Genomic DNA, 16,519 nt, shown 5'->3' on the forward strand with positions numbered 1-16,519 from the left:
CTCAGTCGGCACTTCGAAAAACAAAAAGACTGGGTGCTCAAGCACGAGGTGGTGGCAGACATCTTTCATCAATGGGGTCAGCCATCCATTGACCTCTTTGCAGACGATCTAAACAGAAAATGCCACGCCTTCGCGTCCAGATTTTACCGACCAGGAACAAACTGGAATGCTCTTTTGATAGACTGGTCCGGGACGTTTGCATACGCCTTTCCGCCCCTTCCTCTCATTCCAAAGGTGGTGACCAAGCTCATCCCATCCACGTTGAAGATGATCCTGATAGCACCGGACTGGCCTCGCCAATGGTGGTATCCGGACCTATTGCAACTCTTGATCTGTCTGCACAGGAAGCTCCCGTGCAGGCCGGACCTTCTGACCCAAATGGGCAGGAAAATTCTGCACCCCAGCCTTCCCTCACTTGAATCTCCCTCAGGACTGTATGAACATTTTGAGGGAGTCCAGGAGGCCATACACAAGGAGTTCTTACCTCTTTAAATGTAAAAGATTTTTCTTATGATGTGTACATAATGGTTGGAGTCCGACTAGTGGGCAAGAGGAGGTAATTTGCTGTATCTGCTTTATTTAGCCAAATCTGGTTTGAAGTACACATCTATAAAGCTTCATTTGGCGGCCATTATGGCCTAAAGAAAGTCACCTAACCAACCTTCGTTCTTTCAACTTCAGGTGGTCAAGGATTTCCTTCAGGGGTTGAAGTAGGTTTTCCCTCTGTTCGTCCTCCTCCTTCTCCTCCTTGGCAGTTGAATCTAGTTTTGTCTAAATTGATGGGTCCTCCTTTCGAACCCATTCATAAGGCCACGTTACAGCACCTAACATGGAAAGTGGCTTTTCTGGTGGCTATAACATCAGCACGCAGAGTGAGTGAAATCCAGGGACTCTGCTCTAAGGAACCGTACACGGTCTTCCATCACAATAGGGTGGTTTTGAGAACTCACCCTTCTTTCCTACCAAAAGTGGTGTCTAACTTCCATGTCAACCAGACGACTTCCCTCTTTTTTCCCCAATCCTACTACACCAGCAGAAAGGTCTCTTCACTCGCTAGACCTCAAGAGGGTTCTCAAATTCTATTTGGAGGGAACAAAGTCAGTTAGAAAGTCTGATCAATTGTTTGTAAACTATGGCTCTGTTTGCACAGGGTTTCCAGCCACCAAACGATCCATTTTGAGGTGGATAGTGTTCTGCATTAAATTGACTTCTCAATTAGCGAACAAGCCGAGCTCTATTGGTTTCCCCTAAAGCTCACTCCACTAGGGGAAAAGCGGCTACTATAGCTTTCAGACACAATGTACTGATGGCCGAGATTTGCAAGGCTGCAACTTGAAAGTCGGTACACACGTTTACCAGACATTACTGTCTTGATTCTGACTCCAGAGCGGATACCCAAGTAGGCCAAGCCTCCTTGAGGAATCTGTTCAAATTCTAGCCTGATTGGAGTCATTGATGTTTTTTAACACTGTCTGCTTTATTTTCTTCTTATCACTTGCTCACAGGAAGAGAGGATGGGCTTGCTACTCGATTTATGTGCTTATTGATGAGAATCCCCTGAAAGAGACGGATAAGTTACTTACCTGTAATCCTAGTTCTCTTCCAGGGGTGTCCTCATCAAAGTCATAAGCAACCCACCCGCCTCCCCAGGCAAGTGATCAAGGTAAATGTCATCTCTTTGTGCCCTGGCCTTTGGGTCTCCGCAAAGAACAACTGACCTAACTGTCACCCCTGAGGCATGTGGAAAGCTAGGGGTCATGGCTGCCTTAAAGGCGCAGTGCCATTTTTATTCTATGTGTTTCTGTGGGTTAGCTTTTCAGCTTTCTACATTAATGTTTCTACAATGCAGCCTATGGGCTAGCAATGTTTTTCATTCCTCTTTGCTAGATTATGATTTCTATGATGCATTAAAGCAATTTTCAAATGTGTTTTCTTTCTCTCTGCTTTATTGGAATTGTATATATGTGCAAATGAAATTCTTACATTGCTCAGCCTTTACTGTATGGAAGGCTGCATTGTGGTTATTGTTATATACATATATATGTATATGTTTTTAGAGCTACATATATGTTTCCACATATATGGTTTTATATGTTTCCAGGGTCCCTGCGCATGGTAGGAATATTCATGTGTTTATGACTGATGAGGATACCCTTGGAAGAGAACTAGGATTACAGGTAAGTAACTTCTTCCACATCCAAATGCCACTCTGCACAGAAGACACTTTCTTAGCTTAGCTTTCAGGTGACAAGTCCCTCACAGGGAAGTCGACTGAGGCCTAATAGTACGTAAATGAATGGCAGGTCAGTACCGTTTCTAGTTATACCCCTGGAACAATCCTTAACGACAGAGAAATTCAAGTGGAAGGTTTTTCGGCAGCTTTTTAGTTGTTAGCTCCACAGTTAAGAAGGAAATCTATCTTTATGTGCTTGTCCGCTTTGAGCGTTGAACTCCCAGAAACATGGTTGAGTAGGGGTACTGAAGGTAAGTCCTTTTCCGAAACTGAACTCTCCCACTTTACTTTTTGTTCCGTATCATATAGCTAAAAATAAGTGAGGCTTGATTTCAGGCCAGTAAAGCCTTACTGCGGGACTCTGGGGAAAAAAAAGGTGTGGACCATGTTCTTTCTGCAAAATAGTTTTCTTCAAATCCCGGCCTTTTCATCTCGTCTCAACACAGGCACTAAATTAGCTTTTAAACTGAAGAAAGGCATTTCCTATCACATGTTTTATTAAGAGGCAGCCTCCAAAGAGTTCAGTGATAGGGCTGCTGGAGAGCCCTTCACAGTGACAATAATCCTCAACAAAAGGCCCATTCGCATTTTATTTAATTTATTTATTTTGAAAGTTTTATATAGCGCGAACAAGATCTTTGCAGATATCAGAGCGCTTTACAAAGCAGGGAATACCAACAAGAGAGTGAGTGGCAGGTCATCAGGTATAGTGAAATTATACGTGAGGGAGCAAAGTAGAACAGGTACATCAATAATGCAAGTATTACAGATAAATGTGTGCATAGATAGTCAGGTAAATCAGTAATACAGGTAAAACACATAGTCGTAGAGTTTGAGCAACATAATACAGATCGGTGTAAAGTCTTTACAGATCCACGTTAATAGGTCAAGTGCATTTGGCCATGAGAATAGCTTTTACTTCTTTCTTAAAGAGTGTGATGGAGGAGATGAGCCTGGTTTCAGGAGTGAGTGAGTTCCAGATCCTGGGTGCCATTCCTGAGAAAGAGCGTTTATACGTTTTTTCCTTCCGGAATCTTCGAGGTTTTAGCAGAAGATTGTTTGTGCCTCTAGTGTTTCTAGAGCCGCCAGAGATTGACAGCTTCTGAGTGAGGTATCCGGGAGAGCTCAGGTGTACAGCCTTGTGTGTCAAGCAGGCGATTTTCAGATGTATTCTGGCTTCAAAAGGCAGCCAGTTCAAGGATTTCAGGTCAGGGGAGATATGCGAGTGTTTTTTTGACCCAGTGATGAGTCTCGCTGCAGCGTTTAGAGAAGCTCTTAGGGGTGCAGTAGTGGTTAACGGGAGACCGTAGAGGGCGATGCTGCCGTATTCAATTCGCGGGTTTACTAGCGCTTGTACTGCAGTTTGGAAATCTTTGGCTGGTAGGAAGGGTTTAAGTTTCCTCAGGGTATTGATTTGGTAGTTCGCTCCCTTAGTAGCCTTGCTGATATGATGCTGCATGTTGAGATTGGAGTCGAGGGTTATGCCTAGAGATTTTGCTGAATCCACTATGGTGGGTTGGACATTGAGTGCAGTTAGCTGTTTAAGCCAGGTTTGAGTGGTAGAGATCTTCGCGGGAGGTGAGATCAGAAGGAATTCTGTTTTCAGAGCATTGAGTTTGAGATGATTATCGGCAAGCCAGGATTGGGTGCTTCTGATCGTTGAGTTCAGGAGTAAAATGTCATTGGGGGATTGTAGTTTGAGATATAGTTTGGTGTCATCTGCGTACATGTGAAAAAGTACATTGGATGCTTGTAGCAAGGTGGTGAGAGGTTCCATAACTAGGTTGAACAAAGTTGGTGATAGGGAGGATCCTTGGGGGACGCCTAACGAAACAGGTATTGGCGCGGACATCTGGTTGTTACTCTTGAATTTCTGCGACCTGTTGTGTAAAAAGGAGGTGAACCACTTGAGAACAGTCCCAGATAGACCCATTCTTGTGTTCAAAAGATCGAGTAAATTCTCATGTTTAACAGTGTCGAATGCTGAGGAGAGATTAAGAAGGATGAAGAGGCAGGTATCATTTTGATCTAGGATTTGAAGGGCGTCGTCAATTATGTGAGTCATAGCAGTTTCAGTACTGTGTCCTGCTCGGAAGCCTGATTGATGAGGGTTGAGGAGATCAAACTGATCTATGTGTTTAGTCAGTTGTAGTTGTGCGCATTTTTCCAATAGTTTGGCGAGAATGTGAATATTGGTAATGGGGCGGTAGTTGTTTAGGTCGGATGGGTCGGCAGTAGGTTTCTTAAGGGTGTGACTTGTCCAACTTTGAGGGAGTCAGGGATGGTTCCTTCTTGGAGCGAGCTGTTGATAATTTTAGTCCAGAGTGGAAGGAGCAATGGGGTGAAATCTTTGACAGCGTTAGCAGGGAGGGGATCCGTGAGGTGATTGGAAGGTTTCAAGGTGCTGAGCAGTTTGCCTATTTCTTCTTCGGAGTAGGTGTCAAAGGATGACCATGTTGCATTGTTTTTTGGTTCGGTGGGTGTTATGCAGTTGGGTGTGGTGTAGAGGCTTGCGTCAGTGCGGAGATCACTCTTTATGTTGTCAGTTTTTGGGGTAAAGAAAGCGGCAAAGTCTTCACCGGAGGGTGCTTCGCACAAAGTACTGAGAGGTTGGGGTTGATCCTTGGCTTGTGTTCTGATTAGCTCAAACAGTTTTCTTGGACGTTTTTTTGCTTGATCGAGCTGGAGGCTGAAGAAGTTTGCTTTTGAGCGCTTTATTTTCCTGAAGTAGGCGTTTCTCTTTTTCTTCAGGGTTTTCAGGTGCAGTGCAGACGGAGCTGTTCTCCAGGTGCGCTCTGCCATACGCATGGCTCGTCTATCTTCATTGAGACTCCCGACGTACCATGGATTGGAGATTTTAGCGGAGACTCTTTTTAGCTGCATGGGAGCAGCCTCATTAATTATTGAGGTCATGGCGTTGAGATAGTGGTCAGTCAAGGATTGGACATCTGTAGCGCCCGTAGGAGGGAGCAGGAGGTCGCGGCTGTTCGGGGGTAGGGAGTATGGGTTGAGTTTTTTCAGGTCTCTTTTCCAGACTTTAGGTCTGGAGGATTGAACCGTGTTGAGTTTGACTTTTTCATTGATGTGGAATGTGACAATATGATGGTCTGACCAGTCACAGGGTTGGATAGACTCAAGTTGAATAACGTCCTCTTTGGCGATGATAAGGTCGAGGATAGAACCTTTCTCGTGGGTCGGGCTGTTGCATAATTGTGTGAGGTCCAGGGCGTTAAGGAAGCTTTTAAGACTATTTACCACCGCATCATTGTGATCGTTCCAGTGGAGGTTGAAGTCACCAAGGTATATTTGGGTGAGCTGTCGTCCGGCGTTGGTTGAAATCATGTCCATGATTTGTTGGGCGAAGGTGAGGTTGTCTCTGGGTGGGTGGTAAATGCCATGAAGAGAGCATATCGGTTTGCCCTCACTGATAATATCGAGGCAGATGTATTCGTAGGAAGTTGGGGAGGGTAGGGAAGGTGCGGAGACTTTCAGAACAGAAAGGCTGTTCCTGTATATGCATGCGATTCCACCACCTATCTTGCCAGACCTGTCAAGCCTAATGATGTGGTAGTTGGGGGGAACCAGAATGTCCATTATAGGTGTAGAAGATTTGGTTAGCCAGGTTTCAGTCAAGATGATTAGGTCAAGGTCCAATGTTAGGATGAGATCATCGATGGCGGAGTAGTGTCTAGCAGCCGATCTGTAGTTTAGGAGAGTGCATTTGAGACGGGGTGTGTCAGGGGAGGTGGATGGTACTAGAGAGAGGGGGACTTTTCTAAGGTTATTCGGGACGGAGATTCTGTTGTTTAGTGTGGAGGGTCTACGGGGATTTGAGTGTATCGTGGGAATGGGCAGGTGCGAGGCAGTTGTGTGGTTTAGGGGAGTTGGGTCGTAGGAGCGGAGGAGGGTGAGAGTGTCGAGATCCGAAAGAGGGTTGCATGTGCGACGGGGGCGGTTGTTGCGATTGTGGGCAGGGATCGCGGTCCAGTGTGGGCGGCGGGTGCGGTTGTTGCGGTTGTGGGCATGGATCGCAGTCCTGTGTGAGGGATGTAACTTGGGAGCTTCATAAGGACAGGTGGAGAGCAAGTTGAGAGGGGGGGTGGTGGTGGGTGAGGTGTTTCTAGGGGGTGTGATGAGTAGTTCTTTGATGGTGTGAATTTCTTCTTTGATGGTGTGAATGTCTTCTTTGAGTTGGAGGAGGGAGGACATCATCTTGTCCAGCGTGGGATAAGTGTTAGTGCTGGGGTGGAAGTCATGGGTGAGTGGCTGACCAGGTAATTATCGTGCGGGTGGGGGGGATGGGTTGGTGTTCATGCAGGGCTCCGCAGTGTCGGCGTGCGGGTTGGTGTTAGGGAGGAGAGAGGGTATGGGGGCGATGGGCGTGGATGAAGTACGTAAGAGGTTGGTGGCGTAGAGGAGGGAATTGGTGGCAGGCGGAGAGAGCGGGATGGAAGTGGAGTGTATGATGGTGGTGATGGGGGAGCCTGAAGGGTAGTGAGGGCTGAGAGTGGGGGGGAAATGGGGTTGGAAATGGTCCTGTCGTGGGGAGGGGGGGTTATAATAGTAGATGTGGTGCGCTCTGGGTGGTTAGTTAGCGGGTGGTAGTGGGGACTGAGAGAGGGGGGGACAAAGGGCGGGATTTGTCGTTATGCGTGTCGTTCTGGTGCTGATCTAGGTTAGAGGGGTTGTGGGTGGAAGTTGTGATGTCAGGGGAGGGAGGAATGGGAGTGGTACGTGTGGGGGTCCAAGGGTTGGTGTTAGAGGGGCGGCTAGTGTGTGAGGGGGAGAGATTTGTGACTGTGATTGAGGAATGTGGGGTGGTAACAGCAGGTGGGTATTTGACTAGGGTGCTGGGGGTAGAGGTGAGGTGAGGTGCGTGTCGTTCTGATGCTGACCTAGGTTAGAAGGGTTGTGGGTGGGGGCTGTGACGTCATGAATGATAGTGATGGAGGAGTTATGGGTGGAAGACCGAAGCTTGGAAAGGTGCTCTTTGAACTTGGGGAACAAGTTGTCAAGTAGTTCCAGGTTCTTGTCTGTGGATTGAATTAGGACAATCCCGTTGTTGTAGATAGTAATGGTGATTCTGCCAGGGAAGAGTTGGGATGGCGTGATGGAGAGAGTTAGGCCATGAGCGGTTTTCCTGGTGGTGGAGACGGTGAGTAGGGTGAGGAACACTTTTCTCCATTGAGCTCTGCGTGAGGTGTGGAAGATGATATCAATGTTCAGGGCTCCATTGACCGGTGAGAAGTAGGTGTCGGCAAAGGGGGTTTCGGGGTGGGACCTCAGGAAGTTGTGTTTAAAGCGTTTAGCGGCTTTTTTGGTGAGAGTGGATGGGTAGTTGATTCTATATGTGTGCTTGCCGATGAGATCCATGTTGGGATGGCTGTAAAGGTGGGTATGGGAGGAAGAATGCTAAGGATACACATATGCAAAAAACAACTGTCAGCCGTAGGTTACATGGCACAGAAGTGACACTAGTGAGTGGCCAAAAATAGCCAAAATATAAGAGGTAGCAATCGGTGCAGACCAGGAATAAACAGTGAGTGGGTGCGGCTTACAAAAATGTACAAGACATATGAGGTAGCAATCAGTTAAATGGACCCAAAGTGACATTAGTGAATGGCCAGAAATAACCAGAATGTAAGAGGTAGCATTGGTGCAATCCAGGAATAGAAAGTGAATGGGTGCAGCTTACGAGAATGAACAAAATATATGAGGTAGCAATCAGTGCATAATAGGGATAAAAGTGAATTGGGTGCAGCTTACAAAATATACAGTATACAAATAAGAATAAAATACTAAAGATATACTGGAACCAATATAGCATGCAAATAGGAATAAAATACTAAAGATATAATGGAACCAGTATAGGTGCAAACAGAAGGCTACAATAGACAAATATGACACTAGTGAGCAACCGGTAAAATATGAGGTAGCGATCGGTGCACTACCGGTGAGGAAAAAAGTGAAATAGGTGCAGGTTGCACAAGATGTATAAAATACAAGTAGAAATATAATACTGCAATAAAAGGCAGACACTTGATCACACGACGTTTTAGATACAGAGCTATGTAAAGTCTGTGGTAGTAGAGATTGGTCTAAAAAGGCCAGCTCTAAGGGTGTGTTCAGATAGTGGGAATGACTAGTCCATGATGGCCGCCAAAGCGAGAGAGAGACCAGGCCAAGATGGCCGCCAAATAGGGGAGATCGAGACAATAGTCCTCTTTTAGGTGTTGTTGCTTTTAGAGCAGGGGAGGGCAGTTTCAGATTCTATTTGAGCAAGCCCAGGTCCTAGCTTGCTGGGAGGGAGTCTTATCTCTCTTTTGCTGATCCCTGACCGCGTTGGTATGTAGCCTCATGGTCATCTGTTGGGCAGAAGGGCGATTTATGGCTCCAGTTTATGGCCCCAGCCATATTGGCCAATGGTGAGTGAAGAGACCACAGATCCCGCGAAAATGCAAAAATGCAAAGCCTACAGTGCATTCCGGGCATAAAGTGAAAAACCGGCATGAGTGATTAAAGTGGTAGTTTTGCGTGCAAAATTCCGGGCAGACAGTGAAAAACCGGCATGAGTATATAATGCAATAGCTTTGGCATAGTTTTGCGTTCAGTTACCTTCCGCGGCGTCAGTCTGCATTAACGCTGCTCCAGTCAGGCACCTCCAAAGCAGAACGGCGCCGTGGCCGCCCAGACACGCAGACAGGGCACACCGGAGACGCTCTAAAGGTCGATTGCTCTGTTCTCAATGATCCACTGGGAGGGGGGGGGGAGGCATCCAGCCGGAACACCCTCTATCCCCCGCGCTGGGTCGGTCCGCACCAACTCCCGTCCGCTTGTCTCCTGCTCCGGCGGCTTCAGTGGCACTGATTGTGGTGGGGGGTGGGGGGTGATGAAGCCTCCGCTGCAGCAGGGCGCCACCCTCTCCGTGAGCCACCGGGGTGCGACGCTCCAGGCTCCCACCGCTCCGTTCTCGCTGATCCACTGGGAGGGGGGGAGGGGGGGAAGCCTCCCGCCGGAACGCTGCCCAAAACACACCAACAGGGCACACCAGAGCCGCAGAGCCGTTCTCGTTAATCCACCGGGAGGGGGGAGGCCGCTCCAGGTGCCCACCGCTCCGTGCTCGCCTATCCACTGGGAGGGGGGAGGGGGGGAAGCCTCCTGCCGGAACGCTGCCCAAAACACACCAACAGGGCACACCAGAGCCGCAGAGCCGTTCTTGTTGATCCACCGGGAGGGGGGGAGGGGGGAAGCGTCCCGCCGGACGCCCTCTGTCACCTGCGCCGGATCGGTCAGCGCCAACTCCCGTCCGCTTGTCCCCCGCCCCGGCGGCTCCAGTGACAGGGGAGCTGCAGGCGGTGATTGCAGGCAAGCAGAGCACCTCTGCACTCAAGAGGGCAGCGGGATGCAGTTGTGCATCAGGAGCCTCCCAGGCGTCCCCAGCATGGTTCCGGGCTCAGGTTCAGGTCCGTTGCAAGCGATGGTGATCTTCAGGCGGGTCTCAAGTCGGGCACTCAACTCGGCTCAACTCCAGCCGTCCTGGGCTCCGCCGAGGCTGCAGGGGTCCCATCCGTCACTGCTGCAGGTACGTGTTTTACAGCGATATTCCAGTTACTTTTAAAATCCAGTTACTTGAATTCAGTCCAGTTGCTTGTTACGATCCAGTTACTTGTTTTTCTCGCCGAAGGTGGTGCGTGCTATCAGGGATAATTCCAGGAAAGGGATCCCAAGCACTAGGAGCTCCGGACCAGAGCTCCTACCAGGCGGCCATCTTGTTACAGGTTTCTAGCAGAAGCAGTGAATACCTGAAACCTCTGCTCTTCTACCTGCCCTTTGTCCAGCTAAACCGTAAAACGATTGAACTGGTTTGCATCCCAGCAGGATCTTTGGCCTTTGCTAATTAGTTAGGGTAACCACCATCCCAAGGTATTCATATATTCATATATGATAGTGAGTTCGATTAATCCATAATTTTCACAAATTTTAAAACTAAAAGGGGTATTTAAAATCAATCTGCAAATGTGCTCGTTTTAGTCAAAACTTATAAAGTGCTGAGAATTGCTGCAACCTTTCAATAAAGGTATGAATTTGGGGTTAAATTCAACACTTAACTAATGACGTAACATTGAGGCAGACTGAGGTATTATTTGCCACAGTGACCCACTTCTGGTTTGTAAATGTTATTTCTCATACTTTACTAACCACTCCCTGGTTGTACAAGTAAGTATTAGTAGCCTGTCTTACATATCTGCTATTAGTATTGCACACATCAAAGAGTCACTTTAGATCAGTCTGCAGTTATCAAGGGCTGCACTAGAAATGAAAGGCAGTATTTGTTTTTTACAGAGGGCATATAGTGGCTGAGGCCTGTTCATCTTACTTTAGTCTTCAGCAGAGGACAAGGCATGAGGGTTCTGAAGGAAAACATAATCTGTGGCTAAGTCCAGGGCAGGTGGAATTTCCTACAGTATTCTTTGCCTTCTTTTTGTTTACTACATCTGAAGGTAGCTCCACACACCTCCAATCTATAGATATATATGCATCTGTTGAATAGTAGACGGGTGCACGCCTTCTCTTGTTCCTTTGAAGCACTGTTTATTGGGAAGCATTCACAAGTTAAATGTCTTAGGGTCATAAACTCATAATAAATAACATTTGATTTATTAAGCCAAGGAGAAATGATGGGTCAGACATTTCAGCTAAAGTTTTGGAAAGCTAGTTGGTGTTGAATTATTTAGTTTTACTTTCGGTTGTGTCGTAATGTAAGTAATGTTTATATCTGCAGGGACAAATCCAAGAAGCTTGCTGAACAGGCTGCAGCAATTGTGTGCCTTAGGACACTGGGCCTGCCAGAGGGGAAGTTGAGTGAAGGAGAATGCTGCCTGATACAGAAGAGAAAGAGAAACAACGATGAAATCGGCAGTATTGAAAATGGAGGCATACTGCTTACTGAAGACTCTCATAAAAAAACAATCTTTAACCAAAATAATGTAGACACTGCAGACACGAACATCTCTGATGTGCCACGGTAACATGAGGCGTGTCCACAAGAGCATGTGTAGGGTTCTGATGTCCTCCAATGGTTTCTAAACCACAAAAAGACTCTTGAGGAATGTTTACTTCTCTTCCTTCTTTGCTTTTGTGCCTTTCATGATGACTCCATTAATCACACCTTTTACCGGAAGGTCGGTCACAGTAAAAGCGGCATTAGCTGACATGTCCATGGACTAACATCCAAACAAAATATTTTAATTTTGTTTTTTCAGACGTGTGTTTGCAGCAGCAGTGATGTCACAAACAAGGAACAGGAGTTATTGGCTGTCATTTCTTTCTCCATAAACGTTTACCATGTCTCCACGAATAAAGGAAAGCAGATCCTGGGGTTTAAAATTACCACAAATAATGTCATTATTTTAGAAATCATATTATTGGTCGCTTTTTTTTTTTTTTTAGAGAATAAAGTTAAACTGTTCCAAAGATGTGGGTCAATAGTGCGCAGTAATCATGCACTTCAGATCCCAGAAATGTTGGTTATTTCTGGGTCAGGACCACTGTCTGCTGAAGATGTTTGTGACAATAATTAGCACACAGTTGTACCACTGTGCATTTTGTAGAGGGTAGTGTCCTTGCGATAAAGTGGGTTCACAGATACCTGAATTAATACATGCATGCATATTTTAGAAAAATTTAAGAGTTGACTCCACTGACCATCTTCACAGTTCTGAAGTTTTCCACACTCTCCCATAAGGCTACGCTTCTCAGGGTAGTTCTGCCGTCTCCTCTTTATGGTGTCTTAACTTATCTAGATTGCTAACATAACTAAGATGGAACTTAGGAAATAGCCATTCAAATCCGATAAAATATGTGGAATAAAACACACATCAACAAGTTGTTTGATGGCAAGGATCAACAAGGTGCACACTCGCGAACATACATTTTTTTAGGTATACATCCTGTGCATTGTTTACATTTCCAGGATAACCTGAGAAGGCACATCTCTCAAGGACTTTGGATGGAGTTCATGTTACTTAAGTCAGCGTAGCTGGAATGCTAGAACTTTGTTCAGGAAGGGAAACCAACAGAGCACAATTCTGGTACTGTCTATTTCAAATTTGCAGAGCTTCTCCAAAAGCAAAGCTATTTCCAACAACCCTCTTTAAGACATACTAGAATTTCAGCTGGGTCGGCAAATTGGATTTCTGCCTTTTTTCTCCTTTAAGGGGTAACATTTCAGCCACGTCAGAAAAAGTTTTATTTGGCCTTGATGATAGACGAGGTCCATAAAGAAAAGGAGCTCAGTGTCAAGTTGAGCCGTGTCAAGACGGCTTCTCCAAAGGACACCTACAGCAAATACAAACATGCCTTTCATGTTGTGAGGTTTCCATTTGAAAAAATCCTCCATCATGCTGATTGGCTTTAAAGCAAATTTAACTTGAGATTCGCCCCACATCATCATGTTCTTCCTGTCCTGGGATCCATATGGTTGAGAGGCCACTTTTTCGTTGGTCTTCTGAATCTCACAGGTTTGAAGTGGAGTGTAACATTATCCTTTGCAACATCTACTGTACAGTTTCAAGTCGCTTCCAACGATAGAGTTTGTTTTTCCCCATTATGACATAGCATTGTGGATAAACCACATCTCTGTTTTCAGCATCTGTTTGTCAATATTCCCCATATAAAGGAGGTACTTTCTTTCTCCTCTGCAATTGTCCTGTCCAAAACACTTATGTTTAGTATACCCATATATGAAAAATTTGCATAAAAAGAAAATAAATGGTCCTGGTTACTTACTGATTGGTATTTCTGAATTTCTGGCATGGATGCAGTCCTACTGGACCTATATTGTAGTCTCAGGAACCATTTCTTGAGGGATCCTAACACTTTAGATGCAGTCAAACTTTCAAAGTATTTAAGGTAAAAAGCTCAACCTTTCCGTCGAAGAATGGTCTTTTTAGAATACTGATCTTGTGGTTTTTTGGCATGTTGCTTAGCACAAGGAACATGTTATGGTTGGGATTTTGGTGTGGAAGATGGATTAAAGGAAGTTGAAGTGGCTCTTGTGAGTTTGATACCCTCCAGTTTGTACTCCGATACGTGGTCGTTTGAGTTTCCAGCTGTATTGGAGTCAGGGGGCCTTTCCACTGGATTCATATGAAAGAAAGTTGACATTTTAGGCAAAAACAATGTCAGAAACACTGGTCAAAAAAATCAAAATGTGCTCACCAAGTATACGCATAGGCATCTGATATTCCATAATCACAAAAGTATAATATTGGATACTTTATTAACTAATGTCAACGAGTTTTTTGCAAATAGCTTATTTAAGAGTTTTAAACAGTTAGCATATTCAAATGCATAGTTACTGATGTGCCTCATTCCTAACATCAAGTGCGAATTCTGCCTTTCATACAATAATGTTAAAGTTTTAAGTACAGTACAGGTCAGCAAGGTTGCATGCCTAATCATTTACACATTATGCAAGTATACTCAGTGATTAAAGACTTGCTTGCTTTGATGTGTAGCCTGGCCTTAGGGGACCTGGGCACCCCCTACAGGGTTTTTATAGCATAATTACTAATGGTCAACTCCCCGACTAGTAAGAGCTTTCTGCTCCACTAACATTGCTGCATTCCACTATGCTTAATCTAGTTTTATGCACAGCAGATACTATCCCTTGGCATCTGGGGTGTTTACTGCTCCAATGTGCTGAAGGAGAGTAACTGGATCTTCCTAGCTTCTGAACTAACGGGGACTTCATCATTTTTCTCTGAGTGGTTAGGACTGTGTCCCGAACAGTGAATAGTGAACCACCTCTCTGATGCTTCTTTTCAATTTAAGTAGCTGTATTTTGTGCCCCAGGACATATCAGTAATTCCTGTTTCTATTTATGGACCTGTGAGGAGCTTCGGAGTTACCAAAGCATAGCTATATACCTCTTAGCTAGCAGGAGTGACCGTAGACCAAGATGGCTACTTACGGGTGTGCAGATGTTGACCCTGCCAGTGAGTGTTGGAACTAAATCTGTGACTTCTGTCCTTTAATACTCAGTGGCAGGGCATGTCCAATCTTTGTGAAGACACTTGCAACCTCGTTATTGCATCAATGACGTCTACCTCAGTACAATAGTTTTGTGCGCAGTGTGGGGAAGCAGGATTCCAAGTGAAGTTTACCTGTGTTTGAGGTGTATTTACCCCTGTCTATCATAATATATGCACCTGTCAGTCCTTAAAATGCTTAAGTCCCCTCTTGCTGATAGAGGAAAGAGCAAGTCACTGCATCATGGTTGTCAGTTTTCCTTTGGGTAGAGTGTCCTCTTCTCAGGAGAGCTCTCCTTGGGCTGACTAGTGACTTTCCTTAGCCAATTTTCTCTACAACTCTGCCAACTCCCCATGGACTGCCATATCAGGCTGGTGAAATCATGACAAGTCACTTGTGGCCTATTTTATTTGTTGCCGAAAAGGTTACTCCATCGAAATGACAACAGAGTACCCTTTCCGCCAGCCCGAAGATCCACCGCCTCATTTAAAGTCAGTGGACCTTCAGAGTAAAGACGTTGGAGATTACTCCATCTCCGCTGCCTATATACACCTCCGACTGATTAAGTGCTATCAGAGAATGTCTATATGTCTACCTACCTAATTTAAATGGACAGACATATAGCTGTTTTTCAGTGTCTGGTGGTAAGTGGCACTGAGACATGCTCAAAGCCCCCCTCCCCGTGGGAGAAAACTCCCATAGCAAGACAGGCATTAAAAAAAAATTACTTATAACGTCATGTTGGTTGGAGCTGTACAGACTAAGTTACTATACATTGGCAGGAAGCGCCTTGACGGTGGTTCCTGTCATTGCTTGAAATATTCGATGGACATTTCAAATTTTGGTCATTGAGACCTCCGCTTGGATGACAGAATAATTTACTCTGTCTTCCTGGCAGACTGCCAAATTAGAGATCGGGCCCCTAGTGTTCTCTGGGGATGAGTTCTCTACTGCAGGGACTAGGTTCTGCACTCGGCTAGCAGCATTGTGTCGATCCTTAGCATACAAGAGCAGGTACACCATTGCTTGTTTTATTACATTCAGAGAACAATTGATTACCGAGCCCGTTATGCTTGTCAATCAATTAATGTATTCTTTATTTGGTGAGTTAAAATACATATAGATGGAAGTAGTAACATTCCATAGTAATAAGACAAAACAATACATATCAATGCAACAAGTAAAGCAAATAAACCACCATCTCATATTCTGAAAAGAATATTGTCATTGAGACAGTAAAGAAGATACATTAAACTAGCAGATTATTCCTTTGCATGATTGAACTATTAGGATAACTAACCATCACAGAGCAAGTTAGTTATTTGAAACATTTGGAAATATACAAACGCAGAATGTGATTGTATAATATTCATTCATTTAAGAAGTAGTAACAAACATGCTTCTGAGCATTTGTGAAAAACATTCAAAACAATATTGAATGTAAGGTTGATTAAGCAGAAACATGGTTAGAGAGAGGGAGATGGTTGGGCAAAGCCAAACTTTCGTAAAACTTAGAAGAAAGTGCACTATACCAAGTCTATGTGCATCAATAAAATTAACCCGGATACTTGATACTCGACTACGGTAAGGCTCTATAGTAGGTACAGTTTTCACAAGCGCCTGATATCTCAAAGTGTCTTTCAAGGCACTTTGCATATTTAAAGCAAGCATTTACAATGCAATCGGTCTCGCCTTTGAAGCCTTATATGTATTTAGTTATGCAGCACATAAGCCTGGGTGCTGAAACATCTACTGTTCTTTAACATGGAGGGAAAGTAAGCACAAAACTGTGTGTCACGTCAAGTATGGGAACACATATTGCCTTTCAGGTATAGTCCAGAGCTCTGTTTTTGATATAAAATCGGGGCCTTCATAGTCATATCACTGAAAATACAAGATTAAAAAAATATATTATTGTCTACGGTTGCTCATGGAAGACAATGTCTATGGACTGGAATCTAGAGAATGCTAAAGTGATTCTGGTATTTTACTGACCTATGCTGGTCGTTTTCTATCAGGGAAGTCAAATAGAGGCAGTTGCCAGAACAATAAAAAAATGAAAATCCCTCAGCAGAAAGCAATTCGTTCCAGTTCAGTCAAAAGAGACCCAGTTACTTAAAAGTTTGACCTTTGGCGATTGTCCTGTCCAGAATCCTGTCTGATCTTGATTTGGTGGTCTGAGGGTCGATCACCACTATAAAGGTTTTAGAAAGTTTAGTACTTAAGTCAATATGGGCCATGAAGGCTACAAAA

At 44.9% G+C, this 16,519-nt stretch overlaps 1 protein-coding gene across 1 annotated transcript in view; it reads left to right on the forward strand.

The window, feature by feature from the left end:
- DUS2 (dihydrouridine synthase 2) overlaps positions 1–13,020 on the forward strand; it is a gene marked incomplete at its 5' end in the record, with an annotated part of 471,998 nt that extends 458,978 nt beyond the window's left edge. Inside the window, one exon of the mRNA XM_086950567.1 lies at positions 11,016–13,020. Within this exon, the coding sequence (XP_086806693.1) occupies positions 11,016–11,262 (247 nt within the window). The remainder of the gene's footprint in view (positions 1–11,015) is intronic.
- Between the last annotated feature and the right edge of the window lie 3,499 nt (positions 13,021–16,519).

This window comes from Lissotriton vulgaris, unplaced genomic scaffold (genome assembly GCF_964263255.1).
Source record: "Lissotriton vulgaris unplaced genomic scaffold, aLisVul1.2 SCAFFOLD_886, whole genome shotgun sequence".
Taxonomy (NCBI): Eukaryota; Metazoa; Chordata; class Amphibia; order Caudata; family Salamandridae; genus Lissotriton; species Lissotriton vulgaris.